The sequence below is a fragment of the Pleurodeles waltl genome, chromosome 5 (genome assembly GCF_031143425.1).
Source record: "Pleurodeles waltl isolate 20211129_DDA chromosome 5, aPleWal1.hap1.20221129, whole genome shotgun sequence".
Lineage (NCBI taxonomy): Eukaryota > Metazoa > Chordata > Amphibia > Caudata > Salamandridae > Pleurodeles > Pleurodeles waltl.
Window position 1 is genome coordinate 1874188616 of NC_090444.1, and position 17972 is coordinate 1874206587.

Here is a 17972-nt window from a genome sequence, read left to right on the forward strand (position 1 = left end):
CCAGTGTAAGAACCAGGGGGTGTATATACTGAGTGTAATACCAGTGTAAGCACCGGGGGGTGTATATACTATGTGTAATACCAGTGTAAGCACCGGGGGTGTATATACTGTGTGTAATACCAGTGTAAGCACCAGGGGGTGTATATACTGGGTGTAACACCAGTGTAAGCACCAGGGGGTGTATATACTGTGTGTAATACCAGTGTAAGAACCAGGGGGTGTATATACTGAGTGTAATACCAGTGTAAGCACCGGGGGGTGTATATACTATGTGTAATACCAGTGTAAGCACCAGAGGGTGTATATACTGAGTGTAATACCAGTGTAAGCACCGGGGGGTGTATATACTATGTGTAATACCAGTGTAAGCACCGGGGGTGTATATACTGTGTGTAATACCAGTGTAAGCACCAGGGGGTGTATATACTGGGTGTAACACCAGTGTAAGCACCAGGGGGTGTATATACTGTGTGTAATACCAGTGTAAGAACCAGGGGGTGTATATACTGAGTGTAATACCAGTGTAAGCACCGGGGGGTGTATATACTATGTGTAATACCAGTGTAAGCACCAAGGGTGTATATACTGTGTGTAATACCAGTGTACGCACCAGAGGGTGTATATACTGTGTGTAATACCAGTGTAATACCAGGGGGTGTATATACTGTGAGTAATACCAGTGTAAGCACCATGGGGTGTATATACTGTGTGTAATACCAGTGTAAGCACCGGGGTGTATATACTGTGTGTAATACCAGTGTAAGCACCAAGGGTGTATATACTGTGTGTAATACCAGTGTACGCACCAGAGGGTGTATATACTGTGTGTAATACCAGTGTAATACCAGGGGGTGTATATACTGTGAGTAATACCAGTGTAAGCACCATGGGGTGTATATACTGTGTGTAATACCAGTGTAAGCACCAAGGGTGTATATACTGTGTGTAATACCAGTGTACGCACCAGAGGGTGTATATACTGTGTGTAATACCAGTGTAATACCAGGGGGTGTATATACTGTGAGTAATACCAGTGTAAGCACCATGGGGTGTATATACTGTGTGTAATACCAGTGTAAGCCCCGGGGTGTGAGCACAGGTTATCTTCGGTAGGTAACTTACTCGCCCTCACTAGGGTGGTGGGTTCTGTCTAGCTGATGTTCAAACCCTACCTAACCAGAAACCCCTTTTATAACTCAGAGGCATCGAGTTGGTAGAGAGTTAGAAAGCTTGACCTGCTGAGATCGCTTTGTTAGTTAGGGCTGGAATCAGTCTAACGCTCTGTCTTTGATTCACTTACAATCGTCTAGGATTCTTTGAAGGAATAAGTGGTTGACTTTGTCAAATGCGGAGGATAAGTCCAAGAGAACAAGGCGACAGAAGTCAACATTGCCCATTACGTGAAGAGCATCACCTATTATTTGGAGCGTCTTGGTGGTGTACGTAGAAGAGGCGGCTTTTCTTTAAGAACTTGTTAGGTTGGTGAGATGACCGTATTCTACTACTTCGGCCAGGGAGGGGAAGCTGAACATAGTGCAGGCGTTGTTGAGGTTGGGGGGTCTGTGTCTGGTTTCTTAAGAAGAGGAGTGACCGGGTCCGATTTCAAGTAATCTGGCACTATGCCTCGTTGCAGGGAGGAGTTGACAATTTGGATGCGGTAAGGAACAGGGGTAGAGGCAATATTTGTGACCGTCTTTGCCAGGATGGGGTGAGCAAAGCGTGGGTGGGCTTGAGAGCTGAGATCGGATTCTCCAATGCAGATCATCAGGCTCCGGTATGAAATAGGATCATTTTTCTTTGGGTTTACTGGGCAGTGTTTCTAGAAGAGACTGAGTGGCTTTAAGAATGGAGAGGTTGATTGTGATCAGTTCTGTGCAGAAGTTTAAGAGGTTGCCCCAGGTTTCTTCGTCGGTTTGCAGAATGTGAGGGGGTCGCTGGGACATGGACTTCCTGTCAATGTCAAAGATCTACATTGGTTTACTTTGGACCATCAGGGTTTCCTTTCTGAAGAATTCTGCTGTAGATTCCAAGATTGAAAATATAAAAGAAAAAAAAAAAAGGGGCTTCCTTGGATGGGTTTAATGTCCTTAAGAGGTCAATGGGTCTGAGGATCTTTTGTTCCTCTTGGATTTGTTTGAAGAACCATGGTGATGAGGGGGTGTTTCAGAGTTTGAGTGTGGTGAGATCATTAGCAACGTCATTATGGAGTTGTAGTTCCTAACAAGGCTTGTTGTGCCACTGCTTGATTAGGAGGACAAGCGTTTTGAGGTCATTTTAGAGCTGAGCCAGGATTAGTAGATGCTGTTTAAGTCCCTGATCCACACTCGGGGTTTCTGGTCTTCTCCACATGCAGAGGTTTTTGATCAGAGAAGGTGGAAGGGATTGATCAGGTCAGTCAACAAGAACTGGAGGGTGGCAGTTGATGAGGTCGAGGATGGAGCCTTTCGTATGAGTGGGGCAGCAACAAAATTGTTTAAGAGTTTTGTTGTTAAAAATTGCTGTGACACTGCTGGGTCTGAGCAAATGTCAGAGTTGGTTCTTGATCTCTCAGCTATAAGCGCAATCAGGTGTTCGACAAAGAGAAGATTGTTTTTGTGGAATAAAGTGGGCTTCTGGTGGGACGTCTTTAATGCAACAGAGAGGCACTCACGCCTCACAGCCTAGGATGATTTTATGTTATTACACTGGAGGCAGACACTGTGGGTAATTCAACCTGCGGGGTTTACTGGTACAGTCCTGACGGAGGATTGAGAAGCCAAGGGGAATCAGGAGGTCGAGGGCCTGTGCTAGGAGACGTCAGCCAGCTGTTTCTGTCAGGAATAAAAGGTTGAGGATGTGAGAGAGGACTAAGTTGGCTCTTTCGATGCAGTAACTGGCTGCTGATCTGCAGTTATGAAGCAGGCAGCTGAAGGAAGATGGGACAAACGTGCTTGCGTGAGGTTCTGGGAATTCACTTGGGTAGTTGTTAATTGTGTAGAGGAGTGTATGTCCACCTTGATGAATGGAATACCTATAGTCATGAGGCTGGGTAATGGCAGACTGAGGGTTGCCAAGTGGAGCGAAGAGTTACCTGGAGAACTGGGCGGGGGAAGGCTGGGTGTGGTGGCACCCTTTGCGGAGGCTGAAGTGGGGGTGGATTTATTGGTCATGGAAAGTCCATCATTGGATCCATCTGAAGTGTTGGAAGGGGCTCAACGAGAGTATGTGGAAGTTGAGACTGAGGCGAGGCCTCTAGAAGTGGATGCAAAGCTCCAGATTTGATCTCCAGAACTGGACACTTTTTAGATAGGACGTAGAATTCAATACAAATCTCCACATGTGGCCTCTAGGTGCATTGGTCACATCTGTGTGAGATGCGGCTGAAGCCTGTGGACCCGTGGAGCCTTGCTTTGTTGGAATGCCAGCACTCCATGTGGATGGAGCAGCAGGTCTGTTCTCCCTACTTGATTGACGTGACAAGTGGCCTCTAGATGAGCTTTAAGGTTAATTGATCACATATTGTGAGAAAATGCTTCCCCATCACTCCTCGTCAACTGAAGGTCAAAGACATTTTCATTTACATTAAAAAAAAAAATATGCACTCTTGAGTTTTGTTTTTTGCAATAGTAATTATTCATTCCAAAAAATGCAACTAATTGATGCTGTGTGCCTGCAAAATATTTCCTGAGCTTTCATGGCCAACTGATCACTTTGTCGGGCTCTTAATGAAGCAGATTTTCAGAAGCCCACAGGACACCAATACCTTCCTTGAGTGGTTCTTAGACAGGTGGCACTTCATCCACAGCCAGGAGCCATCAGGGTTCTGGGGCTACTGACTGCATGTGAGGCTGGTCACGTGGCGGATCTCAATGTGTGATGGATACAGCTTCATCTGGCTGCCTCCAGCATGGAGAGTATGACTCCCCCACCCCCAACTTTGTGATCCCCAGTGCGTGACCACCCCCAGATATATAACCCCCCCCCCCCCCCAGGTGTGTGACCTTGAGGTGTAGGATACCACGTGTATGACTCCAGGTGTATGACCCCCAAGTTTGTGACCTCCAGGTATATGATCCCATATGTATGATCCCTAGGTGTGTGATCGCAACGTGTATGACCCCCCAAGTGTGTGACCTCCAGGTGTATAACTCCCCAGGTGTATGACCACCCCCCACAGAGTGTGACACCATCCCCCCAGATGCGTGACCCCCCCCCCAAGTGTGTGACTCCCAAGTGCGTGACCCCTCAGATGTTTGGAACCCCCCCCAGATGTAGGAACCTCCCCCCAGATGTAGGACCTTGAGGTGTAGAACACCACGTGTGTGCCCCCCTCCCAATATGTAGGAGCCCAAAGTTTGACCTCCAGGTAAATGATCCCATGTGTATGATCCCCTGGTGTGTGACCTTGAGGTGTATGTTCCCCAGGTGTATGACTCCCCTCAGGTGTATAACACCCCCCCCCCTTCCAGGTATATAACACCCCAGGGGCGTGACCTCAGTGTGACCCACCAGGTGTGTAATCCCCCCCCCCCCCAAGGTGCATGACCCCCGGGTATATGACCCCCTCAGGTGTATGACCTTATGACCCTGAGGTGTAGGACACCACTTGTATGACCCCAGGTATATGACCCCCAATTGTGTGACCTCAAGGTATATGATCCAACATGTATAACCGCCCCCCCCCCCCAGGTGTATGACCACTAGGTGTATCGACCTGCCAGGTGTGTGACCACCCCCCAGGTGTGTGAACCCCCCCCCCCTCCTCCAGGTGTGTGACCTACAGATGTATGATCTCCAGATTTACGGCCTCCAGGTGTATGACCCCCCCCTCCCCACCCCCCCAGTCTATGGACCCCCTGGTCTATGAACCCCCCCCCCCCAGGTGTATGACCTGTGGTTGTATGACCTCCAGGTATATGACCCCCAAGTGTAGGACCACCCCCCCCCCCCCCAAGGTGTAGGACTCCCCCACCCCAGTGTCCTGTAGTCTGATGTTCATTTTTATTCCCTCCTTTCCCACTGGACCTTACAACATCAAAGCCACTGATGACCTAGACGATCGGTGGGACTACAGACCACAGCTCGCCTATGAACTTTGAGGGCCCCTGGACCTTGCTCTCCTTGTCAACAAGCTGGAGGGAGAACCATCCGTTTCACTTACAATGCCCGCTGGCACCCCGGAGGTAACACAGGGTCTTGGTCGTCAAAGCAGCAGCCATATTCTAAGTGACCAAACAAGAAGCATGAACTCTGCCCGGACTGGCCGCCAAGAATGGGCTCTGACCCTGGATCTATCTGCAGTTCAACGGCTTGGGCAATCACACACCTCCTTGGGTAGGCCAACACCCACTCCCCACAATGAGCAGCTGGCACTTGAAAGAGCCATCTACAGCCGATCACGCCTCTCTGAAGACAGCTTGAATGTCCATCTTAATGGTAACTGAGGGCCTGGGAAGGGCTCTGTTGCCACTGGCTGAGTTTGCACTGGATAAATACCCACATATGTACATACACTGAGTCTAGCCGGACCCAATAGATATCATACCCATCCCCAACGCAGTGGGGTTGGGAGACACAGTGCTGTTGGGGGTACAGATAATATCCTGTAGTTCTGTTGAACTACAACAGGGTCCTTACACAAATTCCACATATAAACCTTCTTCTGAAGCAGCATTTTTAGGGCACGTGAAACACTATCCCTACAGTACAGGTGCCTGAATAAACTCATGAATCAATAAAACTGAATAGGTAAAACTGTTGATTTCTTGTTGTCCAATCTCTTATGAAGGTCTTGGTTTCCCTTCTCTACCCGCATGCAGTAAATAACAAATTAGTATTCCTAGCTCTGCAGCACCATATCCACTTGGAGGTCATCTGAAAGCCACAGGGATAGCTGTGCATGCGTTCTGCAGGTGATGGACTAAGGAAGCCCTCAGACTGATGACCTGAGGGTCTACAATCTTCCTCCGTCATTATTCCAGGTCTGTGAATCGTCTCAAGAGCCTGGAAGGAGGGGGATCCACATTCCAGTTAGTGTATCTCACTCACGGGAGTGATCCTTGCTTGGGTAGGCCCTAATTTCCTCTTCCTCCAAATGGCCCTCGCCACCTTCCCTCTCTCTGGTACCAGCAGACGGACTGCAATATGGAAGTCGCAATACACTGCCCTACTTATGGGTAAGGCCCGAGACTAGTGACTGCCTGTGGAGGAGACTCCAATGTAAGGAAATTTGGTGAACGTTCATAGGCCATTTAAAAAGAGTAACAAGTATGCAGAAGCTAAGACTTCCTGTAAGAAGAGATGCCTCAGTACCTCAGCCCTTGCCCATGAATCCCTCCCACACACCCACAAAGGGCACAGGAACGCTTTCCATGAAATGTCACCACATTCTGAAAAGATAAGAAATGTGTAAAAAAAAAAAAAAAAAAATAGATCATGTCAGCTTTGTATCCTCAAAGGAGAATCCACTGCTCTGCCTAATTAGGGCAGCCCCTACCGCTTCAAGAAAGTGGTGTTCAGGTCACCCTGCTGGCATTAGATAGATGTTGAAACCTGCTAATGGATCCCCTCTTATTTGCTCACCATAGCTCTCCCAAAGTGTGGTCTGTGGACACACCACCCGTCCATATGTTACAACCACCGGCCATCACTAGAGACTCCTCCCAGACCCCTTCTCATCCCAGTACTCTTCACCAAGGACAATATACCTCATCTCTGGTGGTTCATCCTCCTGCGCTGGCACTTGCACAGTGTAGTCCAGCGTGACCATGTGAGGTTTGTTATTCACCAGCAGCACTGAGGTGGAGATGTCTTTGGTCAGGTCACTCTGGAAGAGAAACACCATCACAGTCACTTGTCTCTTTCCACATGAAACACTTACAAAGACCAAACAGACAGAGCCACAATCTGCTCACCTTATAGCACAACCAACCCTTTCCCGCACAGAACCTTCATTGCCCATCTCAAAGCATCTCTGTGTGATCACCTTATAGCACACGCATCTGCCCATGTCCCATCACCTCCAATCCCCACCTCATGGCACCTTGATCTTCCTTGGTCAGTGCACCTCCATCTGTCCACATCACATCACCTCCATGTGCTCACTTCTCAACAGCTAGCTCCAAGTTCCCACGCCAAAGCATATCATATACCTCACCTCACCTCCCTGATCTAACCATGAATGACTTTCGCCCTCAGCCCACTCCCCTCTCTCACTGGGATGGTAGGGGTGCCTGGTCCCTAAAGCTTCACGTTGACATGTGCACTGACACAACATTTGTTGCTTGTGGGAGTAGCTTTACTCCCTCTGCTGGTTGTGCTCTTGAAGGCCGCCATCTCCTTCCTGGTCACTGTGATCTTCTTCCAAAACTCCTCACTGGTGGGGAGGGCTGGAACGTGTGAACGGAAGAGTTCAAGCCTGAAGACCACCAAGCTCTACAGATGGGAATTGGATCTCCATGGGGCACCTGGGTAAAGCTGCCACTACCCAACCAGAACCAATGAGGTTGAGGTCTTTCACCACTGAGGTCCTGGAGTTTGACATGCTCCGGGTACTGAAAACTGAGCACCAAGTAATCCAACACTTACGGAGGGGGTGGCGTGAGGCCAGAGACTCATAACTCAAGAAAACACAAAGGGACACAATGAGGACTGTCCAGGGGTGTGCTTTAACTGCATGAAAAATAAAAAGGACTTTATGACACCAGGTAGGTAATACAACACAACTCAATTATGCAACAGAACTCAGCTGTCATGGGGTGCTACGGGTAATGCAACAGTGATCTATGAAGAAACATTACAGCCTGTCAGTGGGAACATCAAGATTACCGTCTCTAGGGCCCGCAGGTCAGTCTCCTATGGTACTTGTATGCACAGTGGTTAGAAGTTCGGTTCACCGTCTCAGTTCTAAGCCCTGCATGTCTCTGGGACGGTGTTCAGTTAAGGCCGGATTCACAAAGGTAAACTTAGTCTTTTGGTCTAAGTTTACGACTTCCGATATTTACGAAGGTAAGTTACGAGAAGTATCTTTACATCTGCACTCGGGTGGAATCTCTTTCACTGACTGTACTCATTTGGCCAGGCTATATACTTTTCATTCCTGCCTAACACTCCTAAGGTCTCAGTTAAGACATTTGTCATGCCCTCCAGTTCTTTCAGGTCACACTAGGAAGCCCATCCCTACGGGTACTACTCCTGCCCTACACAAGTCATTAACTAGCCACACACAAACACATTATCCACCTCCCTCCACACAGACACCATCTGAGCTAGTTAGCAGAGATGTTACACACAGCCACAGCAACACACACCAATCCACAGACACCACCCCAGCCCCACACTCACACTTTGCTACATGCCTGTGGGCCACATTATAGTGACCTCTCACACACATAACAGCCGCCCACGCACAGTGTTTGTGCCCCAGCAGGAGCCTTAACACAAACTTTGCCCAGGTAAAGTCATGCCACCTAAGCCCATATTTTCACAAGAATACACACATCATGATCCCAACATGGAAGTGCAGCTAATTCTGCACTGAATGCGATGTTGGAGAAAGAAGTCAGCAGAAGCTGAACTGAGATGGGTTTCAAAACGTCTCGTGTGATCAATGTCTGAACACACATGGCCAACTAAGGCCACAGAATGTTTTAAAGGTTTTAAAGCCTCTTTTGAAACTTTTACAAGGGAACCAGTGGAAGACGAGTGCCAGTCGTGTGATTCAATTACAGATTCATGCTGCAAACCATGTGAATCAGTGATCAATACTAAAATAAATCACCTGATTGGCACCACAGCCCTCAGAGTGCATTAAGTGGTGGTCCTGTTTTACAGAATTAAGGGCAGTATGGTTCTTTGCTGTTGAAGACCCTCATAAATGTTCCTGAGATATGAAACGTCTATTGCACACAGTGCATTGTAGCTTTGTAGCCCGACCTGCATCAGATTAGTTGTGAATCAAAGGACATTAGAACATCAAGGTGATGCAGTATCTTCCAAAGCAGAACCTGCGTCACCATCCATCGACAGGGCCAGGTTAAAAAGGGCTAGCGGTCCTCTCACTAAAATCCATTTCAAATCCTGTGCTCCCTTTAGGACCACAAATTATGTTGTTTAATTGGAAGAGCGTCAACATTGAGTAGTGGGTGGAAGAAATGGGAGACTTTTCTTTGGGAGGAACCAAATCATTTGGTGTTGTGCCTCCAGAGGGCTGGGGTCAGACCCTTCTACTGGTCAGAACAGGAGTATGCAGAAAGCCTGGTTTGCTGCACAGGAAGTGATGTAGACCTCCGCTAGGTATGCACGCCAAGAGGATTATTCACAGGATAGACTTGCAGTGAACTGCTACTCTACGGACTGGCCCCCTTCAGCGATGGATGGTGAAGGCTCAATCAAGGTTTTTAAATTTAGGTTGAAGAAGCTCTCTGGCAGGTGTGAAGAACATAGGCGGTCATTCCGACCCTGGCGGTCATTGACCGCCAGGGCTGGGGACCGCGGGAGCACCGCCAACAGGCTGGCGGTGCTCCCAAGGGCATTCTGACCACGGCGGTACAGCCGCGGTCAGAAATGGAAAACCGGCGGTCTCCCGCCGGTTTTCCGCTGCCCTGAGGAATCCTCCATGGCAGCGCAGCAAGGGATTCCGACCCCCTCACCGCCATCCTGTTCCTGGCGGTCGTGACCGCCAGGAACAGGATGGCGGTGAGGGGTGTCCTGGGGCCCCTGGGGGCCCCTGCAGTGCCCATGCCAATGGCATGGGCACTGCAGGGGCCCCCGTAAGAGGGCCCCTAAAAGATTTTCAGTGTCTGCATTGCAGACACTGAAAATCGCGACGGGTGCTATTGCACCCGTCGCACCCTTCCCACTCCGCCGGCTCCATTCGGAGCCGGCTTCCTCGTGGGAAGGGGTTTCCCGCTGGGCTGGCAGGCGGCCTTCCGGCGGTCGCCCGCCAGCCCAGCAGGAAACACAGAATAACCGCGGCGGTCTTCTGACCGCGCAGAGGTATTCTGGCGGTTCCCGTTTGGCTGGCGGCGCCCGCCGCCAGCCAAAGTTGGAATCACCCCCATAGTGCTGTTCATTAGAATTTATGAGGGCTTGTCCGGATCGGCAGTTCGGGTGTTTCTGGACATGAAGTGATGGTTGCCTTCGTGCCTGCGACAAGATTGGCAAAGATCACGTTTATTAAAGCTCCTTTGGATTGGTTATGTGTAAGAAGGGTGGCCCCGCTAGACACTGCTCCATTGATCACCCTTATCAAGTACATAACTGTGCCAAGCTAATGAGCTGTGCCCTTGTAGATGCCACCGCCCCACCCACCATCACTCCCCCCTCTAGCCCTTGCCCACCTGGCACCATCCAGCTCTTACCTTGTAGTAAATGTTCTTTCCTTGGGGGGCGCAGCCCGTGGACAGGATGTAGTCATAATTACGGTGATCAATTATCATGATCCCACCTGGTCGCACCATGCTTGCGATGTTCTTCAGCGCCAACCTCTGGTCATTCTGGTCACCTACAGACAGGGGTTAGGAGAAGAGTCTTTATTACAGTGGGGGTCACCGGGGAGGAGTGGGGTAGGACCCCTCCCACCTAGAGGCACACACAGGTCCAAGCTACTGTCACCCCTACATTCACATGCACCTGGTACCTGCCCAGGTTAAAAAATAACCAGCTCATTTAATTATACGTTAGTTTGTCTGATTGTTTACAAGTGCACTGGCTTGTGACATGTTCCCACTTCATAGCACTACAGTGATGTCAACCACGCGACAACGTGAGTATCCTCCCATGACCACCAACCCTCCAAGGTCACATTCACAAGAACACTGAGGATACAACATACCATAGACTCCGCTTTTCCATGACTGTGGCCCACGGTAGCAAACAAAGTCGCACACTGTCTGCTACATGTAAACCTGGTTCATAGGCTATGTGCACAGACCCTTCGACAGATTCTTAGCTATCCACCCCACCTGCAAACACCACTCAATGCACTTCAAGATTTCACACACAAAAGAAACAGAAAACCTACTGAATGCACACATCTGTGACAAACACCATTCCATGTTCTGCGAGTGCCACACACACCACTAAATACACTCGAAGTCCCTCATTTTGACAATGGCGGTAAAAACCGCCTACCGCTGTGGCGGCCACCAAAAGACAGTTGCCGCGGCTACCATCTGTCCGTCATAATATGACCACAGCTGGATTTCCACATCAAGAAGGGTGGAAATCTGGCTGTGGCCATGCTGGCAGGGGGCGGTAAGGTGGCGCGGCTACCGCCAGCCGTATCATGACAAATAATACAGCCTGGCGGTGTTCTGCTGGCGGGCGCTGCTGGCGGTAGCAGCGCCCCGTCCCCCTCCAGAAGACCCCCCTGGATTCAGGTAAGTCGGGTCTCTGACAGGGGAGGGGGGTGGTATGTGTGTGGGGGGGGGGGGGGTGAGTGTGTGTTTAGTGTTGCTTGCATGTATGTATGTGAGCGCTTGTATGCATGGAAATGTGAATGCGCGTCTGCATGCATGTTCTGATGTGTGTGCAGATGTATGCGTGAATGGATGAATGTATGTGTGGATGAGTGTGTGTCTGCATATGTGTGAATGGGGGTGTCTTCCTATCAGTGACAGGGAAGGAATTCCCTGTCACTGATAGGGCCTACTGCCATGGTTTTTGTGGCGTTACGAATGCCATGAAAACCATGTCGGTAGGAAGGGTGATGACACTGTCGGCGGCACAATGGTGGCTGCCAGGCTGGAGATTCTTATTTCCAGCCCGGCAGCTGCTACCGCCATGGCGGTCGGAGTGGTACATTGGCGGGTTGGCTTCAGCCAACCCACCAATGTCATAAAGTGGCAGTAAGTACCGCCAGCCTGCTGGTGGTACTGCCACCACATTAGCTCTGACCACCGGGGTCATAATCACCCCCTAAATCACCACACATCCTAGGCACAAACATCTCTCAGTACACCTCAAGAGAACACACACTGAAGGCATGCACAACACAAAAGTGTTGTTAAACATCCTACACATAACACTCACACACCACTCGGTTGACTCCAAGAAGCCACCCCTGCATTGTGGTAAGGTGACCGAGGACATGTAAACCATCTTGTCCTGAAGAAGCTCCTTGAAGGACTGCAGCCGCACAGGCACTGTAGGGCTTATGCCTGCACAGGTGTGTGAAATACAACTCCAGGTCATGCTTTAGAGCATCGAATAGAAGCGAGTCCTTGACACCGATGCCTCCACAGAAAGTCACGACACACCAAGGGCCTGTTTCACAAAGGTAAATTTACACATGTAGATTGACACCTGAGTCTGCACCTGTGTCTGTTCACCTAAGTGTGACATATCTCAACAAGCACAGAGCAGGTGTGTGGAGACAACTAACCCTGGACTTAGAAGTGTAAATTTAAGACTAGCCACATTCACACACGAAGTGCTCCGCTGCTTATTGGCTAGGTTTGCACTACAGAAATAGCACATACAGAGGCTGCAGACTCCCTCTGGCAAATCTAGGGAAAAAATAATAAAGTATATTAAGTTTGAAAAAATATTTTAAAATATGCTGATGTGAAATAAATAGGTTAATTAGTTTAAAATAATTAACCTAGAACCAATAAAATGCTACATTAACTCAAAACAAATAGTTTAAGGAGGAAAATATATTAACCTATAAATATAGGGCCTCATTTACAGGAAACGGGTGCATCAAAATTGATGCGCCAGGTTTTTGCGCCAGCTCTGGACTCCCAGCGACACCCTGGTAGTGCTGTATTTATGATACAGCGCTTCATGGCACACATTTCCACAGATGCATCAGAAATTCTGACGCATCTGTGGCGCTAAACTGACGCATTCCTGGACTAGCGTAAAAAAAAAAAAAAAATTAAAAAAAGGATGCGACTCCAGCAATGAAAGGGGGGGGTCTAATGTTAAAAAAAAGCCCAGCGTCTCTTTAACGCCTGCTCTGAGCAGGCGTTAAAAAATGGTTGTGAGAAGGTAGCCTCTTTCTAGCCTTGTTACCCCCACTTTTGGCCTGTTTGTGAGTGTATGTCAGGGTGTTTGTCACTGTTTTCACTGTCTCACTGGGATCCTGATAGCCAGGCCTCAGTGCTCATAGTGAAAACACCATGTTTTCAGTATGGCTGTTATGTGTCACTGGGATCCTGCTGGTCAGGACCCCAGTGCTCATAGGTTTATGGCCTATATGTATGTGTCACTGGGACCCTGTCACACAGGGCCCCAGTGCTCATAGGTGTGCATGTGTATGTTCCCTGTGTGGTGCCTAACTGTCTCACTGAGGCTCTGCTAACCAGAACCTCAGTGGTTATGCTCTCTCATTACTTCCAAATTGTCACTGACAGGCTAGTGACCATTTTTACCAATTTACATTGGCTTACTGGAACACCCTTATAATTCCCTAGTATATGGTACTGAGGTACCCAGGGTATTGGGGTTCCAGGAGATCCCTATGGGCTGCAGCATTTCTTTTGCCACCCATAGGGAGCTCTGACAATTCTTACACAGGCCTGCCACTGCAGCCTGAGTGAAATAACGTCCACGTTATTTCACAGCCATTTTACACTGCACTTAAGTAACTTATAAGTCACCTATATGTCTAACCTTTACCTGGTAAAGGTTAGGGGCAAAGTTACTTAGTGTGTGGGCACCCTGGCACTAGCCAAGGTGCCCCCACATTGTTCAGAGCCAATTCACTGAACTTTGTGAGTGCGGGGACACCATTACACGCGTGCACTACATATAGGTCACTACCTATATGTAGCTTCACAATGGTAACTCCGAATATGGCCATGTAACATGTCTATAATCATGGAATTGCCCCCTCTATGCCATCCTAGCATAGTTGGCACAATCCCATGATCCCAGTGGTCTGTAGCACAGACCCTGGTACTGCCAAACTGCCCTTCCTGGGGTTTCACTGCAGCTGCTGCTGCTGCCAACCCCTCAGACAGGCATCTGCCCTCCTGGGGTCCAGCCAGGCCTGGCCCAGGATGGCAGAACAAAGAACTTCCTCTGAGAGAGGGTGTGACACCCTCTCCCTTTGGAAAATGGTGTGAAGGCAGGGGAGGAGTAGCCTCCCCCAGCCTCTGGAAATGCTTTGTTGGGCACAGAGGTGCCCAATTCTGCATAAGCCAGTCTACACCGGTTCAGGGACCCCTTAGCCCCTGCTCTGGCGCGAAACTGGACAAAGGAAAGGGGAGTGACCACTCCCCTGACCTGCACCTCCCCTGGGAGGTGTCCAGAGCTCCTCCAGTGTGCTCCAGACCTCTGCCATCTTGGAAACAGAGGTGCTGCTGGCACACTGGACTGCTCTGAGTGGCCAGTGCCACCAGGTGACGTCAGAGACTCCTGCTGATAGGCTCCTTCAGGTGTTAGTAGCCTTTCCTCTCTCCTAGGTAGCCAAACCCTCTTTTCTGGCTATTTAGGGTCTCTGTCTCTGGGGAAACTTTAGATAACGAATGCATGAGCTCAGCCGAGTTCCTCTGCATCTCCCTCTTCACCTTCTGATAAGGAATCGACCGCTGACCGCGCTGGAAGCCTGCAAACCTGCAACATAGTAGCAAAGACGACTACTGCAACTCTGTAACGCTGATCCTGCCGCCTTCTCGACTGTTTTCCTGCTTGTGCATGCTGTGGGGGTAGTCTGCCTCCTCTCTGCACCAGAAGCTCCGAAGAAATCTCCCGTGGGTCGACGGAATCTTCCCCCTGCAACCGCAGGCACCAAAAAGCTGCATTACCGGTCCCTTGGGTCTCCTCTCAGCATGACGAGCGAGGTCCCTCGAATCCAGCGACGCTGTCCAAGTGACCCCCACAGCCCAGTGACTCTTCAGCCAAAGTTTGGTGGAGGTAAGTCCTTGCCTCACCTCGCTGGGCTGCATTGCTGGGAACCGCGACTTTGCAGCTACTCCGGCCCCTGTGCACTTCCGGCGGAAATCCTTTGTGCACAGCCAAGCCTGGGTCCACGGCACTCTAACCTGCATTGCACGACTTTCTAAGTTGGTCTCCGGCGACGTGGGACTCCTTTGTGCAACTTCGGCGAGCACCGTTTCACGCATCCTCGTAGTGCCTGTTTCTGGCACTTCTCCGGGTGCTACCGGCTTCAGTGAGGGCTCTTTGTCTTGCTCGACGTCCCCTCTCTCTGCAGGTCCAATTTGCGACCTCCTGGTCCCTCCTGGGCCCCAGCAGCGTCCAAAAACGCCAAACGCACGATTTGCGTGTAGCAAGGCTTGTTGGCGTCCTTCTGGCGGGAAAACACTTCTGCACGACTCTCCAAGGCGAGAGGGATCCGTCCACCAAAGGGGAAGTCTCTAGCCCTTTTCGTTCCTGCAGAAACCTCAGCTTCTTCTGTCCAGTCGAAGCTTCTTTGCACCCGCAGCTGGCATTTCCTGGGCATCTGCCCATCTACGACTTGCTTGTGACTTTTGGACTTGGTCCCCTTGTTCCACAGGTACCCTAGATTGGAAATCCACAGTTGTTGCATTGCTGGTTTGTGTCTTTCCTGCATTATTCCTCTAACACGACTCTTTTGTCCTTAGGGGAACTTTAGTGCACTTTGCACTCACTTTTCAGGGTCTTGGGGAGGGTTATTTTGCTAACTCTCACTATTGTCTAATAGTCCCAGCGAAACCTCTACAAGGTCACATAGGTTTGGGGTCCATTCGTGGTTCGCATTCCACTTCTGGAGTATATGGTTTGTGTTGCCCCTATCACTATGTTTCCCCATTGCATCCTATTGTAACTATACATTGTTTGCACTGTTTTCTAAGACTATACTGCATATTTTTGCTATTGTGTATATATATCTTGTGTATATTTCCTATCCTCTCACTGAGGGTACACTCTAAGATACTTTGGCATATTGTCATAAAAATAAAGTACCTTTATTTTTAGTATAACTGTGTATTGTGTTTTCTTATGATATTGTGCATATGACACTAAGTGGTACTGTAGTAGCTTCACACATCTCCTAGTTCAGCCTAAGCTGCTCTGCTAAGCTACCATTATCTATCAGCCTAAGCTGCTAGACACCCTATACACTAATAAGGGATAACTGGGCCTGGTGCAAGGTGCAAGTACCCCTTGGTACTCACTACAAGCCAGTCCAGCCTCCTACATTGGTTGTGCAGTGGTGGGATAAGTGCTTTGAGACTACTTACCACTCTTGTCATTGTACTTTTCATAAGAGAAAAATATACAAAACAAGGTCAGTGTATATACACATAGCCAAAAAGTTTTGCATTTCCTCTTTTCACTCTTTTCTAAGTGCTGAAAAGTACTTCTAAACTTTCAAAAAGTTCTTAAAAGTTTAAAGTTTTTTCTGTCTTTCCAAAAAGTTCTGAAAACTTTTTTTTCTTTCTATCACTTTAACTCTCTCTAAAAATGTCTGGTACAGGCCAAAATGTTGAACTGTCCAAAATTGCATATGATCACCTTAGCTGGAAAGGAGCAAGGAGTCTCTGCATAGAGAGAGGTTTGAGTGTAGGGAAGAATCCTTCCTTAGAACTGTTAATTAATATGCTTAGAGTACAGGATAAGGCCATAAGTGCCCAATCTGGTGAAAAAGTAGCTAATGGTTCTCAATCTGATCCAGGGACTCCCCCAGGAAAAGGTTCAGGAAAGAAACTTCTCAGCCTGCCCATTACTAGACAGTCTAGCATAGTTGGTACAGAGGTTGAATCACACCATACTGATGGTGTGCTCTCACATTATGCTGGTAGCCAAGCTGTTAGGGTGCCCTCTGTAAGGGACAGGTCTCCTTCTGTTCATTCCCATCATACCTCTGTATCTAGAAATGTCCCTCCCACCCACCCTGATGACAGATTGTTAGAAAGGGAGCTCAATAGATTGAGAGTGGAACAAACCAGACTGAAGCTCAAGAAGCAACAGCTGGATTTGGATAGACAGTCTTTAGAATTAGAGAAGGAAAGACAGAAGTTGGGTTTAGATACCCATGGTGGCAGCAGCAGTATTCCCCATAGTCATCCTGCAAAAGAGCATGATTCCAGGAATCTGCACAAGATAGTTCCCCCTTATAAGGAGGGGGATGACATTAACAAGTGGTTTGCTGCACTTGAGAGGGCCTGTGTTGTACAGGATGTCCCTCAAAGGCAGTGGGCTGCTATCCTATGGCTATCATTTAGTGGAAAGGGTAGGGATAGACTCCTTACTGTGAAAGAAAGTGATGCCAATAATTTTACAGTTCTTAAGAATGCACTCCTGGATGGTTATGGCTTAACCACTGAACAGTACAGGATAAAGTTCAGAGAGACCAAAAAGGAGTCTTCACAAGACTGGGTTGATTTCATTGACCATTCAGTGAAGGCCTTGGAGGGGTGGTTACATGGCAGTAAAGTTACTGATTATGAAAGCCTGTATAACACAATCCTGAGAGAGCATATACTTAATAATTGTGTGTCTGATTTGTTGCACCAGTACCTGGTAGACTCTGATCTGACCTCTCCCCAAGAATTGTGAAAGAAGGCAGACAAATGGGTCAGAACAAGGGTGAACAGAAAAGTTCATACAGGGGGTGACAAAGATGGCAATAAGAAGAAAGATGGTGAAAAATCTCAAGATAAGCATGGGGATAAGGGTAAAACCAAAGATCCCACTTCAAATCTTAAACACTCTTCAGAGGGTGGGGATAAAACAAATTCTTCCTCTTCTTCCCAACCTGCACACATTAAAAAGCCTTGGTGCTTTGTGTGTAAAAACAGAGGCCATAGGCCAGGGGATAAGTCCTGTCCGGGTAAACCCCCTGAGCCTACCACCACTAATACATCAAGCTCTAGTGCCCCTAGCAGTAGTGGTACTAGTGGTGGGACTGCTGGCAACAGTCAAGCAAAGGGTGTAGTTGGGTTCACTTATGGGTCCATAGTGGAAACTGGGGTAGTCAGTCCCAAGACAGTTTCTGTCACACCTAGTGGCATTGGCCTTGCCACACTGGCTGCTTGTCCCCTTACAATGGATAAGTA

General features: G+C 48.8%; 1 protein-coding gene across 1 annotated transcript in view; it reads right to left on the reverse strand.

Annotated features, from left to right (window-relative positions):
- The window catches only part of GNMT (glycine N-methyltransferase), a 76402-nt gene that overhangs the window by 12430 nt on the left and 46000 nt on the right, over positions 1 to 17972 (reverse strand). Inside the window, exons 4-5 of the mRNA XM_069236437.1 lie at positions 10341 to 10483; positions 6687 to 6805 (exon numbers count right to left, since the gene is read on the reverse strand). Of these exons, the coding sequence (XP_069092538.1) occupies positions 6687 to 6805; positions 10341 to 10483 (262 nt within the window). The remainder of the gene's footprint in view (positions 1 to 6686; positions 6806 to 10340; positions 10484 to 17972) is intronic.